Source organism: Molothrus ater, chromosome 2 (assembly GCF_012460135.2).
Source record: "Molothrus ater isolate BHLD 08-10-18 breed brown headed cowbird chromosome 2, BPBGC_Mater_1.1, whole genome shotgun sequence".
NCBI lineage: Eukaryota > Metazoa > Chordata > Aves > Passeriformes > Icteridae > Molothrus > Molothrus ater.
The window spans coordinates 31,292,244-31,316,306 of NC_050479.2; the positions used below are offsets into that span (position 1 = coordinate 31,292,244).

At 42.8% G+C, this 24,063-nt stretch overlaps 1 protein-coding gene across 1 annotated transcript in view; it reads left to right on the plus strand.

Moving 5' to 3' along the window:
• Positions 1 to 24,063, plus strand: part of AFF3 (ALF transcription elongation factor 3) — a 328,079-nt gene that overhangs the window by 227,561 nt on the left and 76,455 nt on the right. Inside the window, exons 8-9 of the mRNA XM_036389605.2 lie at positions 3,989 to 4,040; positions 18,778 to 18,818. Coding sequence (XP_036245498.1) covers positions 3,989 to 4,040; positions 18,778 to 18,818 — 93 coding nt within the window. The remainder of the gene's footprint in view (positions 1 to 3,988; positions 4,041 to 18,777; positions 18,819 to 24,063) is intronic.

The following is a 24,063-nucleotide window of genomic DNA, read 5'->3' on the forward strand; positions in this document are numbered from 1 at the left end:
AAACTTGTTGTTACTTGGATGTTAATTCCCAGAGGGGAAAGCAGATGTCTTCCTGCTGCTCCCTGCACTCTGGCTGGGCTGAGGAAAACACATGCTTGGGACTTAGCTTTCCTGCAGTGACAAAGCAGGTAAAAAGGCAGACAAGCAAAACTGCAGAATTGCAAGTCTCAACTATTCCATTTGAGCAAGGTGGTTCCCTGGCAGCCTGTGATGACCTTCCATCCCAAATCCCCTGAAATTTTGATCAGGAGCAATTCCTGGCCCTGTGGCACAGTTGGGATGAGCAGGAGTCCCACAGGTCTCTCTGCAGTGCAGCACAAGGCTACCCCAGCCCCAGTACCCTTCTGAACCAGTGCAGTGAGTAACCCTCAGATTAAAACAGGTCAGGGTTTCTAAAGAGCTGTAGGAGATTTGGACACACAGTCACATTGACGTTGGCAGATGTTGTACATCAGTGCCCTCCAGACCACTCTGTATTTTCTTCTTTATGTAAGTAAGCCTGCAGAGCCCCTCCTTTTCCCCTGTAACTGAATGGCCCATCATCCCAGGTTGCAACCCCTTGTTCCTGGAGAATGAAACCAGCTGGCTTGCTGAAGCATTTCCCAATATCCCAAACCCATCCTCCTCTCCTTTCATTGTGGCTCTACCTGTCACATTCTTTGTAGAGAAAGGAACAAATGCATTAATTAGAGAGCAGTGAGCACTCCTGCCTAAACCCACCCCTCACTGCCTCCACAACCTCACAGAGATTTCACTAAAATGCATAATTAGGTTCTGCAAAGTGACTTCCTGACCATATGTGCCCTTTTCAAGTGCAGAAGCCCTAAGTGGTGCTGTGTGTTTTTCAGAGCTGCTTTGAGTACCACTTCATTTCTCTGGCTTTTGTTTACAAGGTTGTATTTACTTACCTCTTTACTGGTGCCCAAATACATAAAAGCTAGGCTCATTCTAAAAAATCTGAAAGCTCATGCATGATGTCACTTACTGGCCTGAATTTTGCATGTTCTGAAAAAAGTGTAAAGGCTGTGTTTGCACATGAGCTTGTCTGTGCTTGTCTCTCCATCCTTATACTAAATTTGCCAGACTATGTAAAGAAATCCCATCTCAAACAAGGGTTGTTTTAAACATGGTCTGAAGTGCTCTGCTAACATGGTGTACCAAAGCTCATTCTGTGCTGAATTTGTGTCAAAGTGCTTTTGAGATAAATTACAGTTTAATGTAACACCTCTTGTGAGCTTAGAGTATTTTATTTCTCTTCTGTTCTCACTCTTTTCAAGTGGGGTCTTCAAGTGGTCCAGTTGTGGCATTTTTCTTTCAACCACCATTGTTTCCATGATGGAAATGAGCTGTTAAGGAGAAATATTCCTCAAAAACATTCATACTTAAAACCAATATACCTTACTTAAGACACTTAGTGCAAAATAGAATCCCTGTAACATAAACATCCCCTCCTCAGTCCAGGCCAGGTGACAGTGTCCTGCTCTGGCTGTGGCTTTGTGGATGATGGCTGAGGGCCTCATGTGAGAGTGAAAGCTGTCTGGGAGCCAGTGAAGACTTTCAGGCACAGAGGTTATACCTGCACAGCTCCTGCTTTACAAGGTAGACCTGTACTGGCAACCTGATACATCCTTGTATCAGCCAGATCCCTCTCTAGGAGGAAAAAAAACCAAGCATTTTATGATGACCAGGTTATTTTTCTTATCCCCAGTGTTAGGAGCATGTTTGTATTCTGATGGTAGTTCCAAAAGGGGCTGTGAGCCCCAGGCAGGCAGTGCTTTTCTTGGAAAGCAGCACTTCTGAAATGAAAAACAGACAGGGAAAATAAAGATGGTCTAAGATGTACAAGCAAGGAGAGTTTGAAGGATCAGTGCTGCTCTTTGTTATTCCTTTTGTCTGAATGGTACTGGATTGTAGTCCTTGTCTCACACCACCACACAGCCTGAAGGCTTCTAAATATCCTAGTTGCTTCTAATGACAAGCTCACAAAACATTTTTTATATGTTAATACAAAAATCCAGGACACTGATAAATACACAGAGGTATCTAGAATGTTTCATTATATGCTTTTGATTTTTCAGCTTCCATTTAGGAGAAGAACTAAACTGCTAAACCTAAAGTAAATGTACTTAACTACCACATCACTAGCAGAAATTCATGCACTCGAGGAAGAGCAGGCAGTGACACCCTGGGAGTTCTTTTCACACAAGCATACCACTTTCTGGTTAAATCACTATCAGTGCAGATTTCATCACATAAGTGCCAAATTCCAGATCTGAGCTTTCTATTTTCATGCATGAGGCATGGCCTAAACAGATCCAATTAAAAGAATGAGCAATTATAAGATTGTTTGAATCCCTGTAAGTGATGAGATCCAAGGCCAGTATGGATCTTGTGGTGTTTACAGGAAGTTTTGCCTCTCTCATGTGGTTTATTTCCTAGGAGCTGAATCCTGTGTTGTCATCATATCTGTCCTGTTTGCCCACTTCTCAACAGGGCTTGTTAGCTGGGTCAGTGCTTGCATTGATATGGCCATCAAAGGTTTGCTGATTTGGGAGGTGGCAGAGAGAGCTTTTTCCTGACAATGGACATACTTCGAAATAAAACACAGGCGAGTCCCGCTGGGAGATTGTCAAGTCCCTCCAATTCAATGAGTGTCCTGTTTATTCGAGGTGTCTGCACTGCCAAGAGATTTTGCTGAGTTTGATACGCTGATTTTACAAAGGAGAAACGTTGGCACAAGTAGAAGGAAATGTGGGGAAAGAAGCAAGAGGAGAATCTTTAAGAGATGAACTGGCAAGAATCTGTGCTCCGACCCCCAGCCCTGTTCTCGCCCACCTCCATTCCCTGAAAGGTGCCGTGGGGAGATGGGGAAGCAGCTGTGGCAGCAGCAGCAGGCAGGGGCTGTGCGCACACGAGGAGCTGAGGAGAGCGTGCTGGGCTCTGTGCTCTTTTCAGGCACAGCACACCATGGAGCCCATGGAAGAGTCATGCTCTGCAGGCACGCTCTTGGAAGATCTAGGCACAAGTACAAGGAGGTGGTTTGAAATTGCTACATATGTCTTCTTGAAATACTTACACTCCAGGGACCACCCACGGCACAGGATGTGTTTGAATTGCTCACCAAGCTTTCTTCTGGAGCTGAGATGAAATTACAGATTTTTTTTTCCAAGAGTGCAAGAAAAATTAGTAACTTTCTGAATTATTACTATTATTACTGAGGTACTTTTTAAAAATAGGTCCTATTCTCTAAGACTGTTCAAGCACTGAGGGAAATCTTTGCATGTCTTCAACTCCTTTAACTCCTGGTTACTTAATCTTAGATTGTAAAAAAAATGTATGGAGATAAAACCAGATTCCTCTTCTTTGTGAACCAGTTTAATCAAGTTGGGGAAAGGATATGGGAAGGCAGGATGAAACCCTCATTAGAAAAGATGCATTATTTTCTATATTTACATAACAGTGAAATCCTGTTGATACTCTTGTGCACTAAGAAAATATATTTTAGTTTTAATTGCTTCAGTCAATGTCAATTTTGCAACAAGCATGCAATAAAGTAAAAGTGGCCTTTGGGAAACATCACTGAACCTTATTTTGTGCTGCAGTATTGCAAGTGTAAACATCTACTTCTGTTTTGTAAGCTCAAAGCCAAATGGACAGAAATTTCCTCTCAGGGAGAGTACTGACCTGTCAGCATCAAAAATATTCTTTTTAGAATATAAAATTGTTTGTCAGTGATTGTAATAACAAGAATTTTTGCAAAATCCATTATTACTCTAACAAACATTTTTTTTTTAGGCAGCAATAGTAGGAAATTAATTAAAAAGTTAGCTGATAGCAACTGGATAAGTTATAATGTCACAGCTACAAAATTCCTGGGATAAAATATATTTTCTTTCTATTTACATTATTAAATATTTACAGTAGCTCTGAGAAAATATCCAATCTAAAGCATTTTGATAAGTTATAATTTATTCTGCTTGCTTTCCAGAATGCTAGAAGATGACCTCAAGTTAAGCAGTGATGAAGAGGAGAATGACCAGGTAAGAACCAGACAAGTGACGTGTCACTTGAAGCATGTTTCATGTCGAGACTGAGCTACTGCAAATATTTTGCTAATGCTTTTTCTAAACATACAGAAAGGTTATCAAAATACATGGCAGTACTGTAAGTGGAGTAACAGATGTTGCTGCTCAGAGCCAGCCTGCGTGTGCTAACTGCTGGATTGGTAGGGAACAGGCTGCAGTGCTCTTGATTTATTACCTTGATGCGACCCAGAAGGTTTTTGTATCAGCTTCCTTCTGATTTGAATTTGTTTTGTTTTAAAGAGTGGCCAAGGAAGGGAGAAACAGGAATTCTGGATTAAGGGTTCAGGCCAACTTTGCAATCATGAGCTGGCCCTGGGGATTAGCTGCTGGGCTGCTTATCTCTTACCTGCCTCTGGCATCCCCCAGCCCTGGCCTCTCCTCTGAGCATTTTTGGTCCTGACTCTGCGTGGCCCATGCCTGCTAAGAAAGCTAAAGAAAACTGAGAGAAAGCCTTGGCTGTGCATTTGATTACTCTGTAACACAGTGATTACAGCAACTGTGTTTTAAACACCCTACCCTGACTGGCAGCAGATACACCATCCAGTGTTCTCCATGTGTCAGGGGAGCTGGGTTTTGTTGGCTGTAGGAGGTGTCTCCCAATTTTTCCTTAAAATACTGTTGTGTTTTGTCTAAATAATTAAGGATTTAGTAGAATAGGGCTGGAGCTTGACTTTCCCATGATCAGCTGAGTGCCTTGTTGCCAGGCAGTGCTATGCTCTGTTCTTCTCAGTATCCTGGTGTGGATGATTTGGTTGGGAGTGAGGCCAAGACCCCCTTCCCTTCCTTCTTTCCCTAAAATGCACAACCCATGCCTTCACCAGAGTATATGAGGGCTGTACTGCTCCTGGTTGCATCTCACAGATACAATGTGGTTTTCTGTCCTGGTGTTGGCCGGGATAGAGTCAATTTTCTTCCTAGTAGCTGGTACAGTGCTGTGCTTTGATTCAGTGTGAGAACAGCATTGATAAGTCCCTGATGTCTCAGCTGTTGCTGAGCTTACCTCAAGTCAAGGACTTTTAGTGTCTCCTGCTCCACCAGTGAGCAGATGCACCAAAAGCTGGGGGAGCCTATGGCCAGGAAAGCTGCCCCAAACTGGCCAAAAGGATTTCCCTTCCACAGAACATCATTTCCAGTACATGAACTGGGGGGAGTTTGCTTGGAGGCACCAATCACTGCTTGGGAATGGGCTGGGCATCAATCAGTGGATGCTGAGCAATCATAGTTTGTATCACTTGTCCTTCTTTGGAATTTATTTCTCTCTTTTTGTTGTCTCCCTTTTCATTGCAATTACTATTCTTACAATATTATTATTTTATTTATTTTATTTCAACTGTTTAACTGTTCTTATATCAACTCACAAACTTATTTTTGTCCCTGCCTCTCCTCCCCATCCCATTGGGGCAGGGGGAGTGAGCAAGAAGATGCGTGGTACTGTTGCTGGCTGGGGCAAAGCCATGTGAGCTTCAAATATGATTATTTCAGTCATGGGTAACTGGAGTATCTAGATGGGTAGGCTGGATGAATATCCAGACTTCTGAAATTCAAAAACTTAGACAAATAATTCTAGGTTCATAGGATAGGCATGATTTTCTTTAACTCTTGTTCTTAGATGTCTCTATTTTACAATATAGCCCACACAACAGGTGGGCTATATTGTAAAAAATCAAAACCTTTTAATCTATTTTGAGCAGAGCTTCTTGGTGTTAAGATGCAGCACATAGATTCTGTTATTTACATATTTATTCAATTTCTTTTTGTTTAACATATTTCATCCTGAAACACTTCACATTTAATTACTCTTCCTGCTTGTCTAGATAGTTTAAAATACAGCTCACAGACAGCATAGGACAAAGTAAAGTGAGGGACAGAAGGGAGGTCTGAAAAGTAACAAAAGCAGACCAAGGGACCATGATGTTGCAGCCAGGGGCTGGGTGATAGGGGAGGCAGGAGATGCTGGCCAGCAGAGATGTCCTTCAGGCAGGGAGACAGGATCCTGAGTAATGCATGTCAGAGTGAAACAGGCTGGGAGAGCCAGAGAGAAAAAATTCTGGTTCGCTTCATAGCAATCAGAAAAGGACATGTGAAAGTGTTTCTTGTGCATAAAGAACATAAGTAGGTTTAGGCAGAGAAGGGATTGTGGAAAAGTCCTGCTGATCTGGCAGGCATACATGGACCTCTGGTTCAGCACTATGACTTGTAATTACTAACATCTTCTGTGTGTTCATGTGCTGTGCCAGGGCTCTGCTCAGTCACCAGGGCTCCAAGATGCAGCTGATACAGGCTGGGTCTGTTACCTCGGTGCTCCAGCAAGCTCTGCAGAGCCAGGAGAGAGCTCACCACCCACATGGCAAAGAGCAGGCCTGAGATCCCATGGCTCACTTCTAATCATCACAGGCCCTGGCATGAGCAGCCTTTGGAAATTACTTATTTATTTGGTCCCCTTTCCTAGTCCCAATTTTTTTCCTAACTTGGCTCTACAGACAAAAATCTCCCAGAGGCACAGGCTGGCTCCTGCTGTATGAAATGCTTGGTAGAACCTTAGCTGAGACCTGCAGGTTTGCTTAATGAACAATCCTAAATAAATTTACCTGCTGAAAAAACAAAACACTGCCTTTCCATGCACCTTGCAGGAAATAAACACAAAAAAGAGTAACACAGACTCTCTCTTCCAATAACTGCTCAGATGGACCTGTGTTTAAATGTCAGCAGAACTCGTTTCCTTTTGCTTCCTAACTCAGAGGCTCTTTAATCTCATATATCCTGAGCTCAGAAACAGGAAAGAAAAAAAAATCAGAGATTAATGGATAGGAACAGTACATGAGAGATTCCCAGATATTCCTCATGTAATAAATTAACCTTTGAGCTGTCAAATTCATTCAAGAAGTCCAGTTTCTCAAAGAGCTGAAGATGAGCTGTACATAAGCTGGGAAGCTTTTAATTTTGCTGATTTCTAAATGGGGAAGTTCAGGGGAAAAACTTTGAAAACTTTGGAGGAGATTTTGCATTGAAGTCTGAAATTGCCAAGCAGCGAATGGGAAGTTTCTGAAGTGGTGCAAAGGGGGACAGGTGTTTCTGTGCTCCCAGGGCTGGTGTTTGGAGTGCTGTGACCAAACCAAGGAATGTGAGCCATGGATGAGGGAGGCCAAATGCAAGACAGAGGCATGATTAAAAGCTTTGAGACTGCAGTGGGCAAAGCATTCCCAGCCCTTCCCTCAACACCAGCAATTAAGGTATTGAGATTCACAGACCCAGGAGAAGCCAAAGAGGCTGGGTTTGAGCTCAGTACATGTGCACCCACAGTAATTATATTATCCACACATATTAGTCTCGTAATTTTAATTACATAAATGTATTTTTCCTCTTTAATGAGCATAGTTTATCCATTTAAACTGATCGTTTCAATTTTACAGGCAGTGATCATAGGATCTAATATGCAGAGAGAAAATTTCCTGTTGGCATATTTTACACCACACAGATTGAAGAAAATATACTTTTTAATCCTCAATCAATATCTGAAGAGCATGCAATTAGCAGATACCAAGGTAGTTAACATAAATCTGCAAGTTAAAGAGCCAATTCATTCTGATTTATAACACATAGAGTAATAATTTCATCATCATCTCTCCCAGAAAGCATCTGAAGCTTTGTAGCATGAAGATGTCAAAATTGTACTTAAGATTGTTCAGACTACTGAATTGTAGTGGTTATTGCCTTTTGGCTCTTTGAAGTGTGGCACAGCACATGAAACAGTCCCCATTATAATAACCTGCTCTTCTCCGTGGAGGTCACTGGATAACTTAAATCAGTCTTGGGTGAAATATTAAAAGGAGATTGTCAATTGTAATGTGAACAATTCTCTTTTTCCCCCCCTCACTTGTCCTTTTACAACAGGAACATTTTGTAATAGAAAATAATTCCTTTAAAGGGAAAAAGATCCCTGGCATCATTTGTGCAATTCGTGTCAATCAATAGCGAAATAAATTAACTGACTGGTACGCATACATGGAATAATAATCTAACATATTTTTGCAACCCAAGTCTGCTTCCTCATATGCATTTTTTTTGCACAGGATCAGGTTGGTTGCCACTGAAGTTTTGTGGCTGTGAAAATTTATTACCCACAGAGTCAATCTGCATTCTGGCTGCCAAGTCTGAATAAATAGAGTCATTGTGCTTGTCTGGAATATGTAACCAAAGTTCATCGAGTCAGCTTGACTTTCACATCCCACGAGATTCATAAAAGCCAACACCCTGGTATGTGCTCTTGATTCCTGCCAAAATTTTGTAAAATTGTATAAACAGAAGTTGAAGAAGCAATCAGAACACACTCCCAGGGACATGGCTCGGCACTCTAGCCCTGGCTGATCTCGAAAGGGAAGACACAAGATTTTTCTTTTCAAAGAAAAAATAGTATGACTACTCTCCTGTGGCGGCAGGTAACCGCAGGGGTTTAAGGTGCCCCCCTTGCAGAGTGCACAGGGAGGCAACAATCAATCCTCTCAAGTTCCTTCATTTTGCTCATGTGTCCTGCACTGAAGGAAGAGATCAGGCAGCATTTGCGTGCAAGTGGCCACCATCCTCAAGAGAGAACAAGGACAGACTGGTCCTCCAGGGTGTGAGCGGTGTAAGTGAAACCAGCCCCTCCGCAGGCAAGCCAAGACAAACAGAAAGCCTTGTCATTTCACAGGAGACCTCAGGGGAAGAGCAGCCTCAGAAAGTTCATAGCTTTAGCACAGTAAAATAAAAGTCTTGTCAGCCTGATCTGGCTGGCCACTGGAGCCCCATAGGGTGCTGGAAGCCCACCCAGCCTGGCGCCTTCCTGGGCATCTTGGGGTTGCCTTCCACCCATGGCAGCCCAGGGACAGTTGGGGTGGGCTGCTGGCCCTGGGGGACTTGTCCATGCTTCAGCATCACCCTGGTCATGATCAAGCCATAAAAACTGATGCTGATTTGGTTACACTTTTAGCTGTCATGGGACATCTAAAATCCCATCATGTACATGTTGAGGGTTACCAGGGCACATTGCTGGAAATGCATCCTTCTGGTAGGACTGTCTGCAGCACAGGCATTTAGGACAAGCCAAATCTGTCACAACACTGCAACAGGACAAAAGCCCTGTGCTTTTGAGCCCTTCTATGAGCTCAATGGCAATTGGTGTGGGAACTTCTCCCTTTCACTTCTGGATATGGAGTGACAATCAACAAAAAGAAGAAAATCATCCTGAAATGAACAGTCACATATCTACCTTCTCCCCAAAGGAATGATTCTTAGTAGAGTCATTATAAACAGTACTTCTGCATATGAAATGTAATATTTCAGCTAATTTGAAGCCATCTGTAATGAATTGTGAAACAAATTGATAAAGGAGCAAAGCTTTCTTTCTGTAGACCTGTTTGGAGAGCACTTTCCAAAGTGAAAGATTAACTGAGCAGAGCCCCAAGGCAGGAATATCTGGAGAGAAAAGTTTCATTGGGCAAATTGCAACACAGCACTGCATAGCCCTGTTCATTGTTAGAACCATTTTTAGACAGTGCTAATTGTGTTCACATATGCCATGTCCAAATATTTTAACCACATTATGTCATTTTAGTGTTGTATTCCCTTTTATTCACCTTTTCATCAGGCAATATTTGATCCTTGATCAGAAAGGAAAATGAGTGAAAAAGGAGATGAGAATGCTCAGGTCTAGAGAAAAAGCACAGAGCCTGCATCATTTCTGCAAATGAATTTCTCTCAAAAAAAAAAAAAAAAGCCTTGACAAACTTGGAAGAAAATATCTTTCTGATGAGAAGTTTATCACTCCACTGAGCACAGAAAACTTATTTCATGAAGTCTGGCTACACACGAGTCTGACTGCAACCAAAACCACACAAATTAGAGATAAGCAAAAGTGGAAAAAATTAAGTATTGGGTAAAGGAATGGCTGGAACCTCATGTGTTTTTTTTACTTAATCCAAATGCTCTGTTCAGCCCCCTGTCACTATAATGTGAGTGTGTTTTTAGACTGGAGGAATAGGCACTGTAACAGCCTTACTTATCTTGGGTAAGTCCATTATTTCCTGTGTATTAGAGAAGCAATTCTTTTGGTATCCAACTTAACTAGAATCCAGAGTAAGATTTAAGCCAGCTGAGCCAAGGTTTTTTGTGGTTTGCCAGCTCTGATTTTAAAATCTCCGTGACATCTAAATTTGCACTTCCACAAGGCATGACAAGAAGACCAAGATTGCCTCACTGAAACTGTCAGATGAAACAAAATAAGAGCTCAGTCTTGTCCTGCCAACTTGGCTCACATCACTGCCTATCTTACAAAATCAGATTCTATGGCTGGCAAGCAGGATCAAGCTCTAAATTTGAATGCCACCACTATAAATGACAGTGAAAAAAGTTGGAGACCTGCTTGGATCTTGGACATGCACAAAATTTGGGGATATTTGAACATGGCACTTTGATCTGCATGCTCCTTAGTAGCAAAACTCCAAAATAGACAGGAAATTAAATTTAAAGTGTAGGACATCTTCCTTGTCTCTTCATGTGGATGCTGTGACTAAGCTAAGTTTTAGCTTGGTAAATCTCCAAAGCCTGCCCTTTTCCACTCATATCACTTTTTTCCAAGACTTCTTTCTGTATCTGACGTAACATTCTTAACCCCATCTTCTTGAAATATTTTCTTAAAACTTTTTCCCCTTGTGAAGTAGAATTACTGTATGAACATCTGTTTTGACTGGCGTGGGAACATATCCTGCTGCAATCAATTCAGCAGTGTTGGCTAACTTGAAGCATGAGGAAGGATTAGATCCAACATTTCCAGGCTGGATTTTGCTTGTCCCTGTCTCATAAGCTTTCCAGGCTGTGCACTTTACCTCCTGCTCTAGAGAGCCCTTGCTGCAGCCAGACACTGTGCCTGAGCCTTGGTCCTGCTCAAGCCTGGCCACCAAGCTCTGTTTGCCTTCAGGCAAGTGCATTCCAGCATGCCTGCAAGAGAAGGGTTAAACAACCAGCAGTCACAAATAATCAGTGCTGTTCGTAACATCCCAGCTGTTAAAGGCTGTGCCTCTCTCATACATGTGCACACACTCAGGCATGCACACACTCACAGTCTCACAGCCTCCCCAGGAGCTGCCTCTTGCTCCCTGCAAGGCAGAAGGTCAAGCTCATTTCTCTCCCCTTGGCCATTGAGCCTGGGCAGGGGTGATGCCAGCATCACCATCAGCATGAGGACCTATGTGAAGGAGATGTGGTGTACAGGGGTGGGAGACAACAGAAATAGAGAGGCAGCTGAGAGCATGTCAGAAAACAAAATGAACACAAAAGGGGAAAGGGATTAAGGGGAAAAAAATAATGCAGAAAATAAATTGTGGGGAGAAAGACATTATAAAGGGAGTAGAAGCTATATTAGAACATGATGAGAAATAAGTAAAAAGATTCAGAAGCCAATCCATCAAATACCCTTTAAGAAAAAGAGACTGAGGAACCATTGCTACAATTTCTCCTGCACCTAGGATGAGAACTGCCTCCTCTGAAGTCAGTGAGAGTTTAACCACTGGTTTCAATCAGCCTAGGATGTTACTCCTGTCTTCTTTTTTATTTCCTTGCACAATCCAAGCAGATACTTGGGTAGTAGCAAATGCATCACAGTTGATTGACATAGCACATCCCTGGGAAGTGTTACCACTACTTGGGGAATTTAGGCTTGTCTTTCCCCTATTTTCATATATTTGGACTTCTCAAAAAAAAAAAAATCTACTTTAATTTCTGAGCTTTCAGACTTCCCAATAAATCTTTTAAAGCCCATGGCACAACACTGACAATTCTTGTCCACAATAGCCTAAGTGCAAGCAGCACTTCAACCAAGTTACTTTTTCCTGGACAAGGAGACTACTTCTGTTGAGACAGAATGGGTTTTCCAAAGTGACTGCTGCTTTATTTGCAATGACTGAGACCTTCCTAACACTGGCATTGGAAATTAACCATTTTATTAATGTAAAATAACAAGGGTTTTTCTTCTGCTCATCTCCACTGAAAAAGATTAAAGTTAGCTCATCTGTGTTGAAACCTTGCATGGTTTTTGGGGCCAAACTGCAGGAAAAATCTGAGCAGATGCAGGACAGAAGACTCAGCATTTACAGATTTATAAAGTTCTCTGTACGGTTAATACCCATGCTGATTATACAGCAATTTGGAGATCCACATCACTTTACAAGTATTAACTACTTAATACAATGCCCCTGAGAGGTATTTAGGTAGAGCTAAGCAACAATTATTATCTCTATAGAACTGACAGGGAGACTGTGACTGAGATGTGGCTTGTTTGAAGCCACACAGCAAGTCAGCTGCAAAGTCAGGATTAACACTTGAGTCTTTCACTCCCAGGTGCCATGTTCAAGTCACTAGACTGTTGCCCCTGAAGATTAATAAGGATTAATGGGCAAAGTAGAGTAGAAAGAACAATGTATGCCAAGAATATAATAATAAAACTCCACGGTGAAAAATTAATACTGAGGTGTTGAAAGGCCTCAGAGAAATCATGAAATCCAGAAGGAGTTTTACAGTTTCTTAAAAGATGTGGCTCTGATGATGATAACCAACTCCAAAATGGGAAGAAAGGAAGACCCTTTTAAGTCTTACAGTCTGTAAATCTTAAATAAATATGAACCAGACAGTGAAAATCACATTCATACATTTATATTGCAAATTTACAGAGAAACACTCAAGCTGCAGTTTACAAGTGATTTTAAATCCCTCAGAAATCCACACTGGAAAGCAATCCTCAAGCAAAGCCCCTAGGAGCAGTGGGAAGTACAGAATGATACAGTGAGAGAAGGCATGTCAGGAATCACTTACAATAAATTGCCTGACCTGATCTGCTCAAGCAACTTCCCGTGGCCACAAGATACTCCTGGGCATTTAACCAGAGCAGGTCTGTGGGTGCAGGAGGTTCCCATCACCTCTGTTTTCAGCCCTGATGAGCAGCTCTGCACTCTTCAAGGAGAACACTGAAAACTGGAGAGGGTTTCAAGACATGGGAGAAAGATGCTTAACACATTGGGAGAACATGGCTTGGAGTGAAAGATACCCACAGGATGAGCTGAGCCTGTCTAGAGCAGGGCTGCTGGCTGGATCGCAGCCTAAAAACACCTGGGCAGGGAGGGAGGGGAGCTGGGAGGCTGCAGGGCAGCTCTTTCTCACAGGCACAGGTCTAACTTCCAGCACAAGAAGGTGTTTATAAATTCATCTTAGTGTGGAAGATGGAAAACTCTGCTTGTGGTTCACAATAAGAGAATTATCCAGAAGTTTTTCTCTGGGTCCACTACAGCACCCAGGTTTGAAGCAGAAAAAAAATCCCACTCTGTGGAGTCCCATCACCCAAACTGTGCCATGCAATCAGCTTGTGCCCTTCACAAAAATTTCTTCCTGGCTTCACTGGCTTTAGAATAAACTGCATTTAAGCTAAAAACAAACAAAATCTTTGGAAATGAAAACAGAATCAACATGGAAGACATGTGAAGAGTGAAATGTGAAAGAAGACAGATATAAAAGTGTTTTTCCTGGTTTGGTTCCCAAATGGCAGTATATAGTAATGACATCTTTCCTTAACCCTGGCTTGGAAAAAGTGTGTCTACAGCTCATTAAGTGCAGTCCAATACAGGGTGACATCCAACACTCTGGGTGGTTGCTAATATGAGAGCTGCTGACTTAGAGCATAAATGGTTCACTGCACAGCTCCAGGGCAGCACCTACCACCCAAGGAAGACAAACAAGATGGTCTGGAAGCTGTGCAATTTACTCATGCACAGGCAGCATGTGTTGCTTCACTGTCCCCAAAGAAATGGTTCAAATTCTCACCACGTGTACACCTGTGCCATCTCAGGGACATCTCTGCTGTAGCTCGTGTAACTCCATGCAATCACTGTAACTGAGCTCTCTCACAAAAACAACACTTAATCCACAGGACAGGCAAGATGGAAAGCAAAATGCCTGAATCTGCCAACAGCCAATTTATTGGCTTTTATTTGCCAAAGGTTGCTGTGGGTGACGTATAGGAAAATGCATCTACAGTCAGCCCGCAGTGCCTCCAAGACAGTCTTCCAAGCCCAGCAGAACATACTTCAGTAGTTTTCATTTGTTTCTTATCCAAAAATGCCTGTGAGCCCAGCAGTTTATGAAGCAATCCTTTTGCAACAAATTAAAAAAAAGAGGGATTTCTGGGGAACACTCTTAACACTCCTGTATCTCCATCTCAATAGCTGTATTCAACCCGTTCTGCTCACTGCTCAGTCCCAATTACAATAAGCTAGCTCACTTCTCAGTACGAATTACAATAAAAGTATTTAATTTCCTCTCTGATTTCCCTTCAACAACAGATTGCAACTTGTCACACTTCAAGCTAATTTTGGTAGCTCATTTAACACACACTGAAACCTAAATATGTTCCCAAACTCTGGCTCATTGCAATAAAGGATGGAGAAAGGAGATGAAATCTCTGGAGGCTGAGAACCCGATCATGATTACTGCTGGCTGAAAACTTGTTTTGTCCCAGTAGTCTTGGGGTGCAGCTAGAATCTTCCATGAATGATTGATAGACTATAGACAGATCAATGAAACTCTGCCCTAAATGTATCTGAACCAACTCAGCTGGGGATCAAAGTCTAACCAGCCACTGTCCTGTAATTTGCAATTCTTGATGTAGTGAAACAGCATAATTCATACTCATTTACTGTGGCTGGTTTCTCTAGCTCAAGTACCTGAGACACCTGAGTGATTGGTTTCTTCCCTTCCCTGCTTCCTACTCAGCATTTAAGTTACTATGTGGTGAGTTGGCCTCCAATATCCTTGTTCACGTTGAGGAGAGTCTTACTCCATTTAGTAACCCCACTGATTCCAAGAACTGAAAATTAAAGATTATGTTCCTTGATAGTGAACACATTCTACCACTTATCAAGAGAATATTAAGCTTTCCATAAGGCACTTTTTAGTACTAAGTCTTGGAGATATTTAAATTCTGTCAGCAATATCAAAATTATTTCTTATCCCAAATTTCTATAACCAGCATAGTAACTTACTTCCAGGAATAATAAAGACTGTAGAACATATTCTCAGATTTCTTGATGGATGATGAGTTGGCCTCAGTAAAGTTGTTAACGATGTAAAATAAAATGCAAATTAAATAGCACAATCAAAATGTAGCTATTAAAAAAATAGTCATGCAGGCATTATATGATACTAAGTACCACCCCTTTGCTTACATTGTTAAATACATAATATCAGCATTTTAGAAACATAATAAATCACAAAAAAAATGTTTCTATAGCTTTGCGTTCCTCAAACTATGGGTCATAACCCTCCATGGAGATTCCTGAATGAGTTTGAATGGGATCACAAACTGTTAGCAAGAAGTGAGGGCAGATATTTCCCCCTAAATTGAGCAGCCCAGTCCTGTGGCAAGGAGGGGAACAGGAGAGCAGACTGTAATTAGTGGCTGCAAGTATTTATACTTGCTAGGGAACTGCTAACTACCTTTAATTACAACAGTTCACTTTCTCCAGGAGAGGGGAGCAATATAGGCTCGAATTAAAATTGCTGGATAGTTGCTAGCTGCCTTTCATTGCAGGCAATAGATCTGTTTCTCCAGGGAGGAAGAATAAACTTGTGACTGGATCTTATTCTCCCATCATTTAGAAATGGGGCCATTACCAACTCAGGGGGTCACACAAATATGCAGTCCAACACAGTTGTATTTCCAGCCTGTGTAAGAAAGAAATCAATAGTCTCATTTAGAGAATGTGTGACCACCAGACGAAGACTGAGGTGCCCCATGCAATCTGCATTGCACCTCAGTGAAGAAGGATGTTTATTAAAGGACTTTAAATGAGAGAGTAATTGAAAAAGTAGAATAATCTCACTGAAACACTTGTACATTTCTTTCTGTGTCCCTGACTGTCATCTGAACCCACTTTCTTATCCAGAAGTGATCACCTTTTCAAAGCTTTCAGCAACTGAATGCATCAAGATGGAATCTGAAGACTGGCACTTGAGGCTGCAGTTCCTCACAGTGTCTCCTGGGTCAGCGCACCAAATGGATCAAGACAAGGCACCTCTTCTCCTCCCTCCTGAGGGCAGCTTTCCTCAAGCCTGGAAGAGAAATTATCCAGCACTTCTTCCTCTCAAAATTAGGGATTTTAGGGAAATACAACAGTGCTATGAATCCCACTTCCCATATTGGGGGCTTTTAGCATCCTCAAAGTTCATGTTTGCTTTCTTGCAGTCTCTTCAATATCCATGAGGCCTGTGGCTGCAGAGCAGCCTGTCTCCTTCAATGCCTTCTGCCTACCACAACCACCATGCACCTTTCTCCAGGAGTGCTCTTCAGCTCCAGAAGGGAGTGGAAGCAATGTCAGGTGGAAGTGACCTTGCTGGTGGACATGATCTTATGTCAGCAGCAAAGATCTCCACTCCTCCCCCAGTGCCGTCCATATTCCCACACTGCACCCTGTGATGTGACACCCTCTCCCTAGGGAAGCAGCTCAGAAAAGGGATCTAGCTTAGAAATAACAGAGGAGAAAAAAAAACAAAAAAATGAAGGAAAATTGTTATTTTTTGACTGGATCAGTTTTCTAACCTGTTGTATTGCACAACCACATGAGCACCTGTGGTGACCTGAGCCAAGAGTGGGAAACATGAGACATGTCTCGAACAGCACTGCCAGGTAGTGGCTGTGTGAGATGGAAAGACTGGCCCTGGCTGACATGGGGAGGAAAAGAAAAGGTGACCTGAATGCTGTCTACACAACTTGGCCATGGAAAATGGCTCAGATAGTGAGAGAAGCTCCTGAGTTTTGCAGACAAAGATGCAACGTAATGCAGGCCTCAGCATCGAAGCTGGGCATTTTGAAATTCAAAATGGTCATAGCCTCCTGCTAGTGGGAGTAATTAGGCATGGGAGCAGAGGAACTCCTGTGGGCCCTGGGTGTTTAAAAAGAGTTTAAGCTATAAGTCATTCTAAAACCTAAGGTTTGGGTATCCTCTGAATTTGAACTTACAAGAATGTGTGACATTGTCCTAACAAACCCCTTTCAGAGGAGAGAGGAAAAATGATGCCAGCCCATGGGACTGGAGAGTGACTGCACTCTTTAAAGACTGTAGCCAGTGGCATGGATAGTTTTGTATACAAGAGCATGGAAATAGTACAACCTCCTGGAAACAGTGAAAAATACTAGACTTGCCACATTATTTTCCTAACACTGAAAACAATATGTTCATGCCATGAGACAACTCCCACTGAGCTGCTGAGACCTTCCAACCCTTCCAACAGGTTCTCTGCCCACTGCAGAAAGTCAACACTGAGGAAAAACCCTCGTGTGAGCCATGCCACTGTGTCTTCTGCCAGTCTGGTGGGTGATACACATCAAGCTACATCTCCCCAGAAACCCAGCAGGCACAAGTTATTCCAGAAAGTCCCAAGAGAAGAAATCCTGCTTCCAGAATCAAGTGGAAACTCTTCCCACTCTTGTCAGATCTTCAGGCATCCATTCAAGGGATCATTTCACATCTTTCTGTGAAATAAAATGTAACTGCAGCCACAAGTCAGGTTTTCTCAAGATGTTATTTGCAATTTGTCAGCAGCATTTTTGCCAAGCCAGAAGGGTTACATCCATACTCTCTGGTACTGAGCAGGATGCCTGTAAGTCATCTAACTTGTTTGGAAATAGGGATGCGGGCCCCCGCAGGCTGATAAGACAGGAAGAGCAGTTTCAAAACGTATTTACTGGTAACTGCAATGAGAAAATAAACTTTTATTTCCCTGCCCCTTGACTGTTTGTACTGCTTAGCTCTGTGCCATGTGAGGCACAGCCTGGACAGGTGCAGCTGGGGATAGGACACACTGGGCATGTCCAAGTGGAATGGAGTCTTTAAGGCAGATTTTCAAAACATTATGGATTTCATCTTTGCTTAGGACCTGGTTACTGTGCCAAAGCCATGAATCACTACTTGAAGTGATTGAAGGAGGGGGAAAAATAATATTAGTAAAGTGACAAACTAGCTCAGGGATAGGCTTTGTAGTCCTATTAAACTTGAGAGGCTACTGTTTCCATTCCCAGATCTGGTGCTTAACACAAGAACCATGTTTCCCCACCCCATCCAAAGAGTTGTACTAGGCAAGAACTGAAGAGCAAACCAGCAAAAAGTCAATCCTGTTCTGTGTAGGCAAATGCTGCCAGCAGATTAACATGGCAATGTTCATGAAAAGTCTGCAGCAGTTCTGGCAAGCTTGGCAAAATTTATAATTCATCGCAGAGGAACCAAATATGTGATGTTTGTTTCTGTGGAAGAATGGGAGGAGACTAATGGTAAAGGAGAAGGAGTGGGAGTGCAGAAGCGGGGAGAGGGGAAAGCAGAAAACCGAGCCCTGGCGAATTTTCAGGGACCTACAGAAAAAAATTGTCTAAATAGAGCAGTTCAGACCTCAAATACCGTGCGGTGCTTTGACAATCTTCTGGGTTTTGGCATTTTAAACAAAGTGTTCTTACATTTACTAGGCTGGAATGTCCATTTGACTATAGACTCTGCTACTTTGCTCGTACTTTAACATTTTGGACATGTGACAAAAATGTGTGCAACGCATTTTTCAAAGTGTTGATTGTGCTCGTAATTTTCAAGTCAGAATATAAAATAAACATCTCTGCCCTTTCTTCCAGCAGGCAGCACAGAGATCTGCTCTCCGCGTTCTATCTGACAGGTACATTTTGTCATTTTTATGAACTATAAATTGCTTTATGAAACGTTGAGCCCTATTTATTGTGGCATATAACTCATAATCGGATTTTGTCCCCAAAGTATCTGTGAACTGGGATGTTAAACATTTTGCATGCTTGGATTTGTCATGCATGTGTAGAGTTTATTACTGCAAAAATCACAGTCTTGTTGTATTTCATACAGAGTATGCAGAATCCCTTGTTGTGATACCAAACGAGAGATAAGAAACTTACTGGAGAAGGCATGAATGATGCAGTAAATTCTGAGCTTTAGAGTTTGCTGAGATATATCTGAGCTCATTTCTCAGCAATAAGTACTTCATTTATTCCGAGATGTTCTCTTTTGACTTTTTCCAAATCCTTTCCCTGGGAATTACTCTTCCTTTGATGAGATTCTCTGTATGTTTTATGCACAAAAACAATGCCCTTTTTTACCCCTTAAGTTTTAAGAGATTGGTATTTTGGAGGAATTTAATTAATTTTTTCACTTCTTCTGGAACTGCAGCAGTGCTCCAGGCAGATAAGCAGGGGACCAAATCCTTAGTGTTCAGGTTTTACTCAGCTCTTTTTCAAGCAAAAAAATCCATTAACTTCAATGGGAAACTTGCCTGAGTGAGGAATTCAGGATTTGGGCCATAGTAAATGTTATAGTTGGGCTGTAGGTCTGCACAGGTATTTACCTTAAATGACTTTTATGAAAGAGGATTAATTGAAATATAAGGTAGCTTTCTAAGACGGTCCTGATTTCTTTTCCAGTTTTGGGAAAGGGGGTAGGGAAGGGGGAGGAGACACTGTACATTTTAGTGCCTGTGAAAAAGAACTAGCAGATTTACATTTTTCCACAAATGAGGTACTGTGTCATGCAGGCTGACACAGAGTAAATTTCCCCATGTCTTGTTGGCAGCCCCCTCTGCTCCGTCTGGCCCCCAGCCCCCCGCCTCCCTGGGAATAAGTGGTAATTGACTCTGGAAGCCAGCTCAGGCCAGGATTTCTCCAGAGCAGAGCCTGTCACTTAGGCTGAATTATATGTTGTGCATGGATGAATAACATTTCTCTCTGCTTGGAGGGTAAGACCGCCAAAATTATTGACCTTCCCTCCCCAAGTTTACAAACACTGTTTTGTTTAGAATTTTTTGCCCTGGAAAAAATTCTAAACAAAAAAATTCAGAGTAAAATGTATGGGATGTGGGTGAAATTGCTGGCACAGCTATAGGGCTCAGAAGTATTTGCTGTAACTGGAATGAATGCAAAAAGAAAGTGGGGTTGGAGTCAGCATTGTGCCCCTCTCCCTGGAGGTGTGCAAGCTCACTGCCGAGGCAAAGCAGATTTTGCACTTGGTGGGGACAATACCGTGACCAAAGGAAACATGGGGATTTTTTTCACAGCATTCCTCCCCTGGGCTGCATGTGGAACATTCCTGCAGGAGTGGCCCTGGAGGTAATTAACAAACCCCAAATCCCGCAGTTTGATTTCTCTCTCCCTCGAAAGAACAGTGCTGGTGATGGATAGATGTTCCCTACCTCATCAAAGGTGGTGGGGTAGCTGGGTGCAGGCTGCCTTCATCCACAGAGCAGAAGGGCCTCAGTATTAATAGCCATCATGGCTCAGATTTAGGATTTATGATCAAATATTTCCCTGTCTGGCCCTAAAAACATGCTCAGGGACTACAGCTTTTCCAACCAGCTCTACAGAAATTTGGCTGCCAGGGTACCCTGCTCCTCCTTCTGGAGGGGGTGCTGGGATGGTTGGGGATGCACCCTGGGGGTTTGCCTCCCTGCCACCCATGACCTACCTCACTGCAGCGAGCAAATGGGAGGGCAGGGGGCCAAAATCCCCCACTGTGACAGCAGTTTCTGTCTCTTCTTGGCTAGAGCAAGGATGCCTGTGATACTGCTGCTCATTAGTTGTGTCCCAGTAGCAACTCAGAGCTCCCAGCCACACAACAGCACTTCCCAGCAACAAGAGAGATGGCAGCTTACTATAAAGCTTTCAGTAATTTTGCCCTTTTTTAAAAAAATACTCTCCAGAAGTTCCTCTTGCAGTTCTTGTTTTCAGATTCTGTTAAAAAGGTAACAGCTAAACTAAAAGATGAGGAAAAAAAACCTAAACAAATGTAAAAGAGAGAGTTTTTAAATCTAGCCATTGATTTCTGTAGTGTATCACACTCTGTCTTGTTTTCAGAATGACACAGTAACCCCCAGCAGATTTATGTGCAAACACAAAGATTAGTGACCCAGAAGCTTGACTGAAACAGCTTTTCTGCTTCCAGAAGACAGGTTGCTCTGCACATGCACTGACTGTTTTGTCAGCAAAGATGCACTGGCCCCATTAGCTTCTCATTCTCTCATGAAAAGCCCTCGGTGTTTATTCAGCACAGCTTGGTTTTAATTTTATTGTGTTCTTCAGTAAAGTGGTCAAACTATACAGATTACTCACTTTCTGGGACAGAGATGAGCAAGAACTTAACTCATATACCTTAATGGTATAGAGCTGGCATATTTTCAATTGTCTCCTATATCCACTGCCTGAATAGCTTTCAAGTGAAGAAAAATGCCTGTAACTAAAATATCCAGAGTGTTCTGCTGTTATTTAACAGTAAGCAGTGTGGTTAAGCCAGGTCTTAAACTTGCTTAATCCCACTGAGCTAAATAGATTTTATTATTGACTCCCATGGTTCCAGAACTCTGACCTTAAGGCTGAAGTTAAAAGCTAATTTTTTTTTTGCAGTCTGTTCCACTAACCCAGAAGCACTTGCTTGCTGGATACATGTGCAATGGAGAACGTCCAGCTGTAAATTACAGCTGTTTGCAATCCTACACAAACACAACACTCATTATTCTTTTGTTCTTTTTAGGCTGAAAAGCCCACCATGAGGGAGACCATACAGTACTTAATCCACACATTAAATTTACTCACAGCTCATATTCACGTGCAAGATAAGATTTTCCATGAAGAAAAGATTTACAGTGGTCCTAGGGCACTTTTATTCCCCTGGCTGTTTTTAATTCTCTGTGCTGGAGTGTAGGCCAGGTGGGTCTGCTGAAGAGTTTTGAACACTTAGAGGAAAGTGATGTACCACTGCTGAATTTCCTCTCTGGTTGTAACAAGGGAAAGCCAGGTCCTTTGCCAAGGGCTTGGGTGGTACTTGGGAGATGTGCTGACTTCACAGCCATGATCTGATCTGCTCTCCTTTCTGTGTGCTTGTACTGCAGGAGGCAGGCAAAACCCACCAGCTCTGCCATACAAACTTCAGCGCAGGCATGTAAGGTACAGGCAGAGCTGAGCCCAGTCATCTCAGCAGCCATATGGCTGTGCTGGCAGCCCTGCCCTTCCTTCCCAGGGGCTGGTAAGGCCTGTAAAGAGTCCAGCTCAATAGCTTGCCCTCAGCACCTCGGTGACACAAATGTGTCGTCTAGACCTGCACTGTTAAGCATGGGCTGTGATAAACCTTTTAGATCTACCACCTCTTGCTGCTGACAGAGCAGGCATTTCAGCACTAGCATCCATTTGCCAGGGGAGACAAGCCCCATTCATGATGGCTGGTGAGCTACACAGCCGGTCTTGACCTTCAGTCTGGGCAGGAGAGATATTGCAGTTCCATGTAACCATGTCTCGTCTGCCCATGTCTGATCACAGTTAGGACACCAAAATGAGGGCTGTACCAGACATGAGCTGGTTTACCCTAATGGAACTGGCCTGTAGCATGCAGGATCCTGAAGGGCAAATGAATTTTCCCCCTTCCCCACTGGAGAAGTGAAGGGTTTGGGCAGCTGAGAAGCAGTGGAGCCTCTGTGGGGAGAGACATTTGGAAGCAGAGGTGCTGCTGCACTTCCTCTCATGGCTGCAAGCATGCATTTAGCACTCAGGTGCAAGAAAAATCAGAAAGATTGACCTTGGGCAACCCAGTCTCTTGCCCTGTTATTGTAAGCAGACACAGAATTGATGATTAGTCCAGCACATCTGGACTAATGTAGCACAGCTCTTCTTCAGACAAAGCCACATTGAGATATGCTATTTGTGTTAGGAGGCCTGGGGAGGCACTGCCTATGAAATATTAAAGCAACAATAAGAGGTAATTTAGATCTTTTAATAGATCACTTAAGGCAGGCAAGGCAGCTGTCCAAGCAGCCTTAAAACTTTTTGTGAAAAGAGGCAAAGTTTTCTTGTTCTCAGGTATCTTCTTCAGCTGTGATTATGCAAAGCAGTTAAACTTGTGATACCCTAAAGTAAAGAGTCCAGTGACAGCTTGCAAAAACACTCATGTGCTTCATGTCACTCACACACTTAATGTTTGTGTTGGAATGATATTTTTGATAACATCGCCTTTCATACCGTGAGAGCTCTCCACACGAGAAGCTACATGCTCAGTGTATCAGTGAGTGACTCAGCTAGCTGGCTGGCCAGAAAGCTTCATGGGCCAGCATTGTGCAATCAGCCCAGGGGAAGCCTTGGCTTGGGACAGCTGACCTGGGACCCGGCAGAGAGTGACGGAACTGAGATCACAGGCTCCACAGGAGTCAATAGTTGGCAGAGAAAAGCGTACGCACACAGTGCTCGCTGCCACAGCCAGGCATGCAGCTCTCAGCATAAGCACACTGCTTAAACTTTCTGGGTTATCTTTGGGAGGAAAAAGAGAATACCTCTGAGAGGGAATATATGGATTTATCATTCATGTCTTGCATGAAAGCTTGGCTGTTTGGAGACGCTGGTGTCTCACACTCGCACCCTCCCTGGCCCCTGCCCCAGTATAGGGCAGCAAAGGGCAGCTGCTCCTTGGAATGGTCTGGAGTTTCTCAGCCCTGCTAGTTACAGAATGTGAAGGTGGAAGAGTAATGATACATATTGTATATAGGATAGTTTTTGCAGTAGTGGAGAATGTTGTGAATTAGTGAAAAGGGGCTTTAGAAGAGGAGCTTGCGTAGACAGCTTGGAGTGAAAAGGAATACGTGTCTCTGTAAAACTCCCTCTATTTAATTTGTGAGCAAGACCTGTAGCACTTAGCTTTTTGTGCTGGATCTTTTCTCATACCTTGAGTATTGCTGGTGTTTATTTAGAATTGTTCTACCATGGCACTAAAGATGTGATGTGGAGGTGTTGTTGTGTGAGAAAGTGGAGCAGAGCTGTCCCAGGGAACTGTAACAACATTGAGCCCTACTGAATACTGGAATTCATTTGATGTTTAAAGACAGCAAAAGAAAAGTTAAGATGTATTTTTCTCTTCAAGGAAGT